At 44.8% G+C, this 12030-nt stretch overlaps 1 protein-coding gene across 10 annotated transcripts in view; it reads right to left on the bottom strand.

Moving 5' to 3' along the window:
• The window catches only part of GRAMD1B (GRAM domain containing 1B), a 209355-nt gene that overhangs the window by 38758 nt on the left and 158567 nt on the right, over positions 1 to 12030 (bottom strand). For 7 of the 10 annotated variants that reach the window (XM_083480961.1, XM_083480959.1, XM_083480964.1 and 4 more), the window contains 2 exons: positions 11391 to 11411; positions 7423 to 7446 (listed from right to left, as the gene is read on the bottom strand). The exons of 1 other annotated variant lie outside the window; for it this stretch is intronic. In XM_083480961.1, the coding sequence (XP_083337087.1) occupies positions 7423 to 7446; positions 11391 to 11411 (45 nt within the window). The remainder of the gene's footprint in view (positions 1 to 7422; positions 7447 to 11390; positions 11412 to 12030) is intronic. 2 more of the 10 variants (XM_083480962.1, XM_083480960.1) reach the window with 1 other exon arrangement.

Here is a 12030-nt window from a genome sequence, read left to right as displayed (position 1 = left end):
CATTGTATTTTAATATTCTGCTGGAAGCCGCACAGAGTTGCTGGGGAAACACAGCCAGATGGGCGGGGGTATAAATAATAAACAATTATTATTATTATTATTATTATTATTATTATTATTATTATTATTATTATTGCCACTTCCTGAAAATAAAAGAGGGGAAGCCCCCTTCCCCCCCAAAAAAAACAACCCACAACAAACATGCAGAGTCTTGCACAATTTCAACCATATGTAGTGGGCTTCTATTCTCATTTGCTTGAATGAAGGGAAAGGAATCCCATAAATGAGAGAGCACAAACGAAGACCTTCTACTTCTGGAGAAATCAATGGGCCTTTGGGCTGGGGAACATGGACTACACTTCCAAACTCACGTCACTCGTGCACATTCAGAACTGCACAAATTTGAGAAGGCAAGAGCTTAATCCAAGCATAGTGGTCTGTGTTAGACTAAGATCTGAGAAGCTGGGGTTCTAGTCCTCACCCAGTCATGAAGTCCACTGGGTGGCCTTGGGCCAGTCTCTGTGCCTCAGCCTGTTCTGAGGATAAAATAAGGAGGCAGAGAACTGGGTATGGCACTTTGAGCTCCTTCTTGGAAAGGTGGGATGTAAAAGGAAGGAAGGAAGGAAGGAAGGAAGGAAGGAAGGAAGGAAGGAAGGAAGGAAGGAAGCTTAAGGAGAGGGCAATTTAGGCCAGAGAATTTGGAAGTGAGGAATAAAGCCTTTTCCCAACTTGTGGTTTCTCTGCACCCTCCCCACGCTGTTGGGATTCCATAGGGACTGATGGTACAAAGTAGCCCATGTATAAAAATGGTGCTTAACCCCGTGTATTTGTCCACACACAGAGGCAGCATAGCTGTCAACCTTCCCTTTTTTGCGGGAAATTTCCTTATTCCAGCGCCGTTTCCCGCTGCTATCCCGGATTGTTAGATATCCCGTAGACTGTCCCCGGGACAGGTGAGGCTGCTGATCCCTTATTTTCGAGGCTGCTGATCCCTTGTTTTCAAATCTGAAAGTTGACAGCTATGAGAGGCAGCAGTTATGCCCACCAAGGACACAAATCACTGGTGTGCAAAATGCTGTATGTATGTACAGTGGCTGCAAAGGGAGAGATGGAGCACCTGCCTTTTAAGCTATGATGCTGGCTGCATGCAACACCTACATGGCAACACCTGGTTTAGAATTTGGCCCCCAGCTGCAGGCTAGCTGGTTTAGAGTCAATGCCTGTGTCTCCCCTGTGCTGATTTAAAGGAGCACCCCCTTATCTCTGGTTCCTGGATGATGAGAAAACCTATTAGATACCGATAAGGAAGATGTTGTCTCCTATCTCCGGATGCCCAGCTCCACCCCTGAAGAAAAAGGAGCAGCTCTCCAAAGATGCGGAGGCGGGGTGGTAAACATTAACTCTACAGCAAACACAGGGAGCTGGGACAGGATGGCACTGGGAAGAGGGTGGGTGGGCGAGGCAGATTTCACAGGGGAATAACTGTTTCATAGGCTCCAGCTGTTTGTTTTTGAGAGAGAGAAAAAAACACCCTGAAAAATCTCTGGACAGGAAATCCAAGCTGGCTGCAGAGAAGAAACTGGGAGGCCTTGAAACATCAGCAGGGGGTGGATAGGAAAAGAGAGACAAGGAAGGACACACACTGCCATGCATTTAAAGTGCTATGGTGCCATTTTAAACAGGAATGGCTCCCCCCCCCCCAGGAATTATGGGAGCTGTAGTGTGTTAAAGGTGCTGGGAGGGGTTAGCCTTTTCCCCCCCTCAAAGAGCTACAATTTCCAGAGTTTCCCGTGGAGAGGGACTGGTTGTTAAACCACTCTGGGAATTGCAGGTCTGTGAGGAGAAGAGGGATCTCCTAACAACTCTCAGCACCCTTAAGGAACTACACTTTATTTATTTATTGCATTTAATCCAACCTTTCCCCACCAAGGAGCTCAAGATGCTGTACATGGGTTCTCCCCCTCTCCATGGTTATTTTGGTCTCCCAAGTCTTAGCATGGAATTATAACCATGACACCACAACATTAGATCAATTGACTCGATCCTAAACTCCTGCACCCATGGCATGGATCGGAATTGGGATTTGAACCCAGGCCTCCCAAGTCCTAGTCCAACATTCTAACCACTGCACCACACTGGCTCTCTGAAGTGTACGTTGCAAACATGGCCACAGATGCACACTCCGTTCTAATTCAAGGGTTGTGGTAAGATACAATCTAAAAGGTTCGCAGTGGGAGCCAGTAGGGCAGGCATAGGCAAACTCCGGCCCTCCAGATGTTTGGGACAACAATTCCCATCATCCCCGACCACTGGTCCTGTTAGCTAGAGATGATGGGAATTGTAGTCCCAAACATCTGGAGGGCTGGAGTTCGCCTATGCCTGCAGTATGGGGTGTCTGCCATGCCAATCTCAAAGGACAGGAGTTAAGAAGCAGATCAGAGTCTCATATATTTGAGACAATAAAATTACTCCAGCAGCCTGATCCAACTCAGAAGAAGTCCAATTAACTCCACTGGGATTTGCTCCCCGCGGTAATAAGGCACAGGATTGCAGCTTCAACATTTTTTGCACAGGCTGCATTGTGTATTGCAACCAGCAGGGGGAGGTGATGAATATGCATCACACTAGTTCCATAGGCTGGCTGCTGTAGACCCCACTATCTCTGGGAATCCCCCCAAGCAATGGGTCCTGTTAATGTCAGTGGTAGGGTGGAGCACCCTTCCTGAGGGCTTCACACTGAGAAGTCAGAGAATCAGAAATTAGTTAAAGGGAGGTTGAACTTGCACTTATCTCTCACGCTTATTTCAGCAAGCTTTCCAAAAAAAACCCACAACCCTAAAACACACATTTAAGGTAGCACCTCCGATCAATTTCAGTTTCCCAGAAGAGAGAGAAGGGGCTCTGAGCCTGAGAGAGCCACCTAGCTAAGAGGAGATCTGACTCAGCAAATTCCTAGCTCATGCTACTATGGTAAAAGGTAAAAAAGGTAAAGGACTCATGGATGGTTAAGTCCAGTCAAGTTCAATTATAGGGTGCGGCGCTCATTTCCGCTTTCAGGCCGAGGGGGACAGTGTTTGTCCACAGACAGCTTTCCGGGTCATGTGGCCAGTATGGCTAAACCGCTTCTGGTGCAACGAGACACTGTTACGAAAGCCAGCACACAAGGAAACGCCATTTACCTTCCCGCCGCAGTGGTACCTATTTATCTACTCACACTGGTATACTTTCGAACTGCTACGTTGGTGGGAGCTGGGACAGAGAAACGGCAGCTCGCCCCATCACGCAGATTCGAACTGCCAGCCTTGCAATCAGCAAGCCCAAGAGGCTCGGCGGTTTAGACCACAGTGCCCCCTGCGTCCGTCCCACCAGGGGCATGCTGGCCAGCCAGTTCTGATCTTTTTCGAGCAGAGGATATCAAACAGAAGTTTAGAGGCCAGTTGATTCACATGGGTTAAATTTCACACAGCAAACTTTTAAAGTTTTCCAGTGTTGACCTATAAAGTCAAAAGGTACCTGCAAAGGTGCTCTGTTCCCACAATAGTAGATTGAACAGACACACACATGCATGCACGAGCCCTTGGATTTCACACAGGTTCAAACAACAATTTGCCACTGCCTGTTTTAGACAGGTGTTTCATATGCAACCCTAGACTGAAACTCTTTTAGGCGCAAACACAGGTGGACCTGGTGTAGCACATAGGCAGAGAGCATGAGAGCAGGGCTGTAGCTTGGTGGTGGAGAGGGCATGCAGAAGGTGCCTGGAGAGCAGCTGTCCATCTGGCCAGGGAGTGGGCAGTGCTGAGCTAGGCAGACCAAATCATATGATTCGGTGCAGGACGGCTCCCTACGGTTCAAATCTCACCGCAGATGCAACCTTCTTCCAGGCTCACAATAAGGGGCCGATAATGATGGTGTTGGGGAGGTCGCAGTACTGACCTACGCTACAGGTTTGTTGGAAAGGTGATCGTAATGACGCACACGGACTGCTTTGAGCATTCACGAGCCAAACAACTGCTAGTGAATGGTATGTTTCAAAGGCTGCCTGCCAGAGCAGGTATTTATTGCCCCAGAGCAAGTGTTTATGCCTGTATGTTGCAGCTGACCTTTTAAAATATGTCTAACTGGAGGAAAGTTGTGGCCTGCTTTTCTGTGTGTGTGTGTGTGTGTGTGTGTGTGTGTGAGAGAGAGAGAGAGAGAGAGAGAGAGAGAGAGAGAGAGAGAGAGAGCGCCAGAAGCTGAGTGCTCAAATCCCTTTATTGCTCAGCAGAGAAAAGCAGCTTCGCATGTGCTTTGCAGGCATGACTGAGAATGTTCCGGTGTGCTCAGAGCATTTCTGCAGAGGTAGGTTTTCTCTCAATGTTTAATCCCAATAAAAAGAACTTGGCAACAAGAAGGAGGCTACAGCCCTGGGGAGTGGGAGGGGGGGTATGTGGGGAGGAACTAAGTTAACCTTTACCTTCTGTGATAACTTCATTTTTTTAAAAAAATGATGTACTAACTTTTGTAAAGTGAAAAAGCCTAAGACTTCAAGGACAATAACCTGATATTTAGAAAGAAAGAAAAAAACCCATGTTTAGCCCCCTGCCCGCCAATAATAATTATTTTTTTCTAGAGAATGTGAACAAAATGACCCAAACTTAAGCTCCCTCTCACTGTAATTTTAATTGTATTGTATTAATTTTGACTGGTTAATTGTAATTTAATTCTACTGTTGAATTTTAATTGTGTGTGATTTTAATATTTATTCTTTTAATTTGTTTCATTGTATTGGTTAATTGTAATTTAATTGTACTGCTTATTTCTGCATTCTTGCATGTTATTGAAATGTGTGTCCTTGCTTAAATACAAAAGTTGTGTTTTTTTAAAGTTCTGCTTTGTTTTTGCAAATTTATAAGAAGAAAGAGAGAGAGAAGAAGAAGAAAAACAAAGGAAAGAGGATGGAACCAGCAAGAGGAAGAAATGAGAGGGGAGTATAAGCTTTCCCAAGTCTCCCCCAGCCTTACCTTACTTTTTTCCTTAAAAAAAAAAAGAACAAACCAAACAGACAAAACTCACAATACCTGCTTCTGCACCAGCCAATAAAGCCTACTGAAGGTATTGTGAAACCAAAGCATGGCCGATTTAAGCCAGGTCCTGCAGTGCTGTGCATTATACAGAGGTGGCCTATGACTCACAAAGCCATTTTTCCCAGCTCATGCAGAAAGTCTTTGCTCTGCCTTTCACCTGCTCTGCCTTTGTCCCATCTCTGCTCTGCTGGGCATACCATGTAGACCTCTCAAAACTACGCTTGCAGTTCTGCCAATTCCACCATAAGATGACATCATGGCATCTTATAAACCTCATCATCTTATAACCTCCCATCCTTTTCAGGGTGCAATTAGCGCCGGCGCCTTCCGTCAAGTGTAATCTTTGACGCCTTCCTTTCTATGGTGGCGCAGGTTAGAGCTACAACAAAGGCAGCATTTTTTTTATCTCTGCCAAGCTAAGCAGTTGGTCCCTTATCTCTCTCGCCCTGACTTCGCCACTGTGATCCACGCGGCGGTCACCTCCAGGCTTGATTATTGTAACTCACTCTACGTGGGGCTGCCCTTGAGACTGACCCAGAAACTCCAGTGGGTGCAGAATGCCACGGCGAGACTCTTCACGGGGTCCTCACTGTGGGAGCACATTCATACAGTGCTATACCAGCTACACTGGGTCCTGGTGGGAGTACAGGATCAGGTTTAAGGTGCTGGTTTTAACATTTAAAGCCATATACGGCCTAGGACTCTTGTACCTATGGAACCACTTTTCCTGGTATGCCCCACGAAGGATCTTAAGGTCTGCAAATAATAACACCCTGAAGATCACCCTGGAGATTAGACTGGCCTCGACGAGAGCCAAGGCCTTTTCGGCCGTGGCCCCAGCCTGGTGGAATGCTCTCTCACAATAAACTGGGGCCCTGCAGGATTTGACATCTTTCCGCAGGGCCTGCAAGACGGAGCTGTTCCGCCAGGCCTTTGGTCAGGGTTCAGTCTGATTCTTTTCTTTCTGTATAAGAACAAGCATTAAATAGGTCTCCTAGCCTGCACACAGGTCCTTTATAAGACCAGTGGTAACAGTTGGCCCTGGAGAATATTAACCACTCTCAATTTTACCTGTGGACTGTCATCTGTCCAGATTTTAATTTGCTCTGAACTAATTTTAAGATGTATTTTAACTAATTGATTGCCTGTTTTTATGTTCTTATGTTCTTTGTATACTGTCTTAGTTTCATGATGTTAGCCCCCCTGAGCCCGGCTCCGGCCAGGGAGGGCGGGTTACAAATAAATTATTATTATTATTATTATTATTATTATTATTATTATTATTATTATTATTAGTGCTCAAGGGATCCAGGGGGTTGGGGAGGTAGGCAGCTAAGGAGGAAGGCAGCTCCTTCGCCATGCAAGGAAAAATATGCACCCTCTTAATAATCAGGATTAGAACCTGGAACTGAACGGCCTCCATGCATTCTGCATGCAAATGAAACGTATGTTGAAAATCATTTGGGAGGCTAAGCAAACACAGACTTGGGATTATACAGAAACACACAGGTGGGACTTGCTATTGCCACGGAAAAGAATGAAACAGGAATGTGGGAAGGAGCGGCCTCTGTGGACCAAGAAGGATAATGCAGGGCAAAGCAGCCTAGTAAAGAAAGGATAATATCAGCGCAGGAGGCTCGACAGAGATAAGAACGCCAGTAAAAAAAACAGCAGGAATAGGGCCAGTGCTTCCAATGGTACCAACAAGAAACTGGAGCTCTTAAGAGATGACTTGCACCTATTCTAAGGCACAATTCAGAGGATGGTTGGTGAAGAACAGCCCTTGCTAGACATTCCATCATTCGCATGACTAAAAACCAAAGTATGGATTCTTTCTCAATTCCGCAACCCTAACCAGACACACAAATTTAGTTACATGTGCTGTGTTTTAACACCTCTTACTGTCCCCCCCCCCCGTGTTTAATTGATAATATTTTATGTACACTTCTTTTCATGTACACATTTTGGGGTTTCCAGTTGTGTTTTATTGATAATTTTACCTGCTCTTAACTTCTGTAGGTTCCCAGCATGCGTTGGGGAGCCAAGGTCCTCAAATGCATGGGAAGCCTATACAATAAGAACAGCAGAATCACTGCTGCAGACTGTTAACTGCATGGATAAAGGAATGCTAAAGAGGGCTAACTTCTGTCTAATTTTAGGCAGAGCTTCCTAAGTATTCAGGACCAGGTAACCCAAAGTGTAACAAACAATAGGTGTCACTGGCACAGCAAAACAGCCGAATTTGCAAACTTCAGTTGGGGGACTGGCCCTATTTCAGCACTGCTTGTTTTTACCTGGTGAAAGGGGAAAGTAGAACTAGGATAAAATAACCCAGAAGTACACAGCCAGTGCTTACTCTGCGGATGTGCTGTCGTTCATGCTGAAAATACATGGAGAAGAAACAAGAGAACAGAAATAAAATAAAGAGGACATGCCAACAGTAAGACACTTGCATGCACACACAAACCACAGAAACACAGAGATCTATGCGGCAAGGGGGAAATGTCACCTTCTACCTTTCACCATCAAGCTCTTACTATTATGCCCGTCCTCTTAAGAACTCAGATCTCTCTGTATGCGTCTAGCCACATTACTTGCTATTCACATAGCCAGTTTCCAAACGTAACATTTCTTTCCAAAATAGTGATTCTGGAATCTGGAACACTTTGACACCTAACCCATCCTCCACAAGGGTGTTTCAGGAAAGATTTGCAAATGGGAGATTGGATTCTCTTCCTGAACAACTTCATGCGGCTGCAAAATTTGTGTCAGTTGCATTCCTCCACAAAGCAAAAAAAAAAATGATCTTAAGACTTGAGGGGATTCCCCATCTAACTCCAATTGGCTTTCATTGCTCCTCCCGTTTTCCATGAAAACGGGACCTCTTGAGAACCAGCCATACTGCCATGCTTCTTCAAAATGGCTTCCCAGTTTCTGCTAAAGCCTCCTGTGTCAGTGCAAACTAGAGACAATCCCGGTTTCAGAAAGTCTGGAGATGGCACGGTCGTTTTCATCTAGGACTCCCCTCTGCATATAATTTAAAATGTATAGCCTGGGGTCTAGCTTTTGTGGCTAAAAATGTCAATTATATCTACCTGAAAGTCAAAACCCTGTTAAAGGAATAAACTCCGGAAGCTTGACAAATGTACCATTTAATTTATGATTGTGGAAAGCAGGGTGGTGAGTTTGCACCAGTTGACTTGGAAATAAGGGCATTTGCAAGTATTGCAACAAGGATTCCTTCCGCTTAGCATTGTATGCTTTCATGGACAGACCATGGCCAATGAATGCTCCTGGTGGGGCTGATATATACCCCCTCCCTGAGCAGCACATGCAGAGAAAGGAAGCCTGTAGCTCCTCATTTGTTTGCCCATTAAAGGGACATGGTTGCCTGCAGCAGGTTATTCCTGGTTGGCTTGATCAGGGAAGGAGATGGAGCAAGAAGCATTAATCAGGACCAGCCATAGTACTTGAAGTTGACTGCTAGAGACAGGAGAAGCTTGAAGGAGCCCATGTCAACACAGTTCTTGGTTGTGCTCATATTTGAGATCAAAGCTGTCATCCTGCAGCAGAAGGCAAAATAAACTAGGGAGACTACAAGTGGTCACATCATTTGGGACCAGACCAGGGATACTTTCTATAATGGAAGATGTTCTGCAGTGATTCCCACCCCACTCCATGAAATATTGTTCCATTTCTAGCAATACATTATTTCATAACATTACTTGGCAATGTAATGAATGTATACCATTGACAGTCAAACTGTGCGGTAATAAACTATTTTCAGGTGACTATACCCAAGAAGTGTGTGCATACTATATGTGCACACAGAGTTCTTCTGGAATACTAAAATCAGTATGTTAACAGTTCTTCATGCCTTCCTTATTCCACTTAATTTTTTTAACTATGCACCGGCAACATGCTACTAGAAAACACATGGAATATGTTTTCAGTATGTAAAATCAACATGTCATTTTCCTCCCAGTTTTGTTAACCAAATATAAATAAAAGAAGCATACTACATCAGATCTTAAAGGGTTTAGGGCTTCTTCTTTTTTAAGCCCATATAATTTTGGGGGGGGGGGGAAATCACCCCCTCCTTCCTATCCAGCAGCCCTCTATCACAAAGGTGGAGCTTTAATTTTAGACAAAGTTAAGTTCTGTAGACACCAACAGATCTCAGTATTAAACTAAATTCTAAGGCTGAAAGATCCAAAGACAAATATTCCTTGGATCTGCTTTTGCTGAGAGTACCTCCTGTACACCTTCTTCTCTCAGGAGACAGGTAACAAGCTTTAGGAGTTTGTGGTGTGGTACTGTACCCCTGATCCACTGGAACCACTATCTCAACTTTCAAAACATTTTGCAGAAACTGTGTACACGTTCACATATCGACCTTGTAAATAAGCCCAGAAAAGCTACTAGCCTGCAAAAAAATGTTTACCAGCCAGTTGGGCTAGTAGCCTGTTTCCACAATGGCAGCTGCAAAGGAGAAGCCCCATCCTTCATGGCTGGCATGGAAACACAGACTTCTAGTCTCTTGACAGGCTAGTAAACAAACAAAGCCTTCTACCAAGCAAACTGGAGTGAATCATCTCTCCTCCTCCAGCCCTCTCAGCTTGCTTGGGGTTCCTGGTTGCCTATGGCTATCTGGCAAGTTGTTAAAAATAGCCTGCCTTATACATATTTGCCTGTAATCAATAGATCAACCCATCTGCAATTTAGCAGACATTTTCTGGGACTCAAAACATGATCTTAGGCAGATAACGTTCGTAGCCAAAGCCTTGGGGCATAGATTTCTTCCCAATATGGCACTTGCGTCCACACAGAACATTGAGTGTCTGCGTTCAGTAGCTTCCTCTGGTTCGGCATAAGGGATTATGCGTTTCAGGGAGCTGAGACTATACTGACATATTTTCAAGGCTGCCCCAGCTGCAGACCTAAGGCATCTTTGCATCATTCACATCACTCTGTGTCAGCATTGCATGGTCTTTAGTCAAGGGCGCTGGAAAGAGGACTGGAAAAAGAGAGCATCTGGTTTTTATGGTGGGAGGAACCAATACTGAATGTCTGCATTTCTTTCCCTGCATCAGAGATTCTATGGTGATAAGGGATGGGAAGGAATTAAGTGAGGCAGGGGAAACCTGTGGCCTTCCTTATGTTGGACCAACTTCCCCAGCCCCAGTCAGCAAAGCTAATGGTTAAGGATGGTAGGAGCTATAGCTCAGAAGTGTCTGGAGGGTCACACATTCTCCACTCCCCACTCCAAGGACGTTAAAGGTGGAAGGAAGCTGAAATACCGTACATCCCTAAAATCAGATATCAGAAAACCAAAATGGGGCATCTAGATTCTCAAGAGGATGAGGAAAGAGCATGTCAAATGTTATTAGCTTGGCATATATGGGGAGGAAGCCTGCCTCTGGGCCCTTAAAACAGGGGTGCCAAATCTGAAGCCCTGCACGTATCACTGGACTTCCGCTCTCATCAACTCTAGTCAATGGTCAGAGATTATGGGAAATGTAGTCTAGCAACATCTAGAAGGTCACAGGTTGCCGTTAGCCAACCCTGTCCTACAAGCTCCAGATGGAAGCATACAAGGGAGTATTCCCATCAGAGAATCTGTCCAGCAAGGGATCAGACCACAATCCAGGAATATGGCCTGGAAACTCACAAAAAGAAAAAGAAGCACAGAAATGCTTCTGGCTAATTTACAGCCAGAGTTCACCAGAAAAACAAATCAAGCGCTCATGGTATAAAGGAATTGATGTCTTTAGTGATACCTATCTAATAACTTTGGGGCATGTCCACACAGAGCTCAACCTGAGGAGAGAGGAAGAATCAGAAGATTCTTCTTATGACAGGTGCAAACAAGGAAGAGGAGGATGGAATCAGTTCTGCTGTGCAAAGTGTGAGGGAGGCAGAACATCCAGCAGGAAGTGAAACAGGGTACTGCAAATTCTAAAGGAAGAGGTCTTTTTTTCCCCCCAGCCTCAAATTCCTCAAACCATTTTCATCTCTGCCATCTGGCTGCTCTGGTACCAAAAAAACACACCCTTTTCTAGGATCCAGCAGAAGTTACAATGAAGGCCAGGAGGAAATCCATGATGTGCAGGCCAGCACACGTACCTGCCCATCCACTAAAAAATCTTTCTTTATCAAGCCAATGCTCTTGCTGGCTCCAATATCTATCTGCCCCACATCCCCATTTCAGAATTCAAATGTCCGATGTAACTCTAAGACCTCTTCTCACCCATCCCACCTCTATCTCCTTCCCACCCTCCTTCCATGCATGCATCAAGGGATAAAGGAAGCTGAGATACTTACATTGTACCAACTCTGGCTTTTCTGTAAGGACAAAATAAAAATAAAAAAAGAATCAGTTAGTATGGAGGTTCTGGCACTAGGTGAAGAAAGGGGGAATTAAAGAGAAAGGATTATACCAAATTTTGGTAATGACCACTAAAACCAGACGAGGGAAATGTTAGAGACGACATGGAATGTGAAGGGTCCCAGAACACAATTTTGGGCACTTATCCCAAAATGGCCAAATTGTAACAAGCAGGAAATGAGCGTCCTCATTCATACTTGGTATGTCACTTCTAACCTGGAAATGCCAAGCAATGATTGATTAGCAATCCTCCTGGGACTTTCACATCAAATTCAAAACTGCACAATGGAAGACATGGGGATGTAAGGGAAAACCAAGCCTGTAAAGCTAGAATTGCTGCTGTAATATAAATGCTCATCTAGGTAAAGTTTGGACACTTCTCTCCGTTTTATTTTTCTCATCAGCAATATAGAGCAATGGTGGGTTCTTCCTTAAGAGGACACTTAGGGCTGCACCCACCGCTAGTCATACTCAAGAGTAAACCCACCGGAATTAATAGACATTAAGAGATTTGTTGATTTCAGTGGGTCTGCTCTGAGCAGAAATTAGCTGGATGCAAACCTTATGATGCACACT

Source organism: Podarcis liolepis (genome assembly GCF_965112155.1).
Source record: "Podarcis liolepis genome assembly, chromosome: 16".
In the NCBI taxonomy this organism is placed as follows: Eukaryota; Metazoa; Chordata; class Lepidosauria; order Squamata; family Lacertidae; genus Podarcis; species Podarcis liolepis.
Note: the sequence above shows the minus strand (reverse complement) of the source record. Positions and strands in the feature narration are given on the sequence as shown.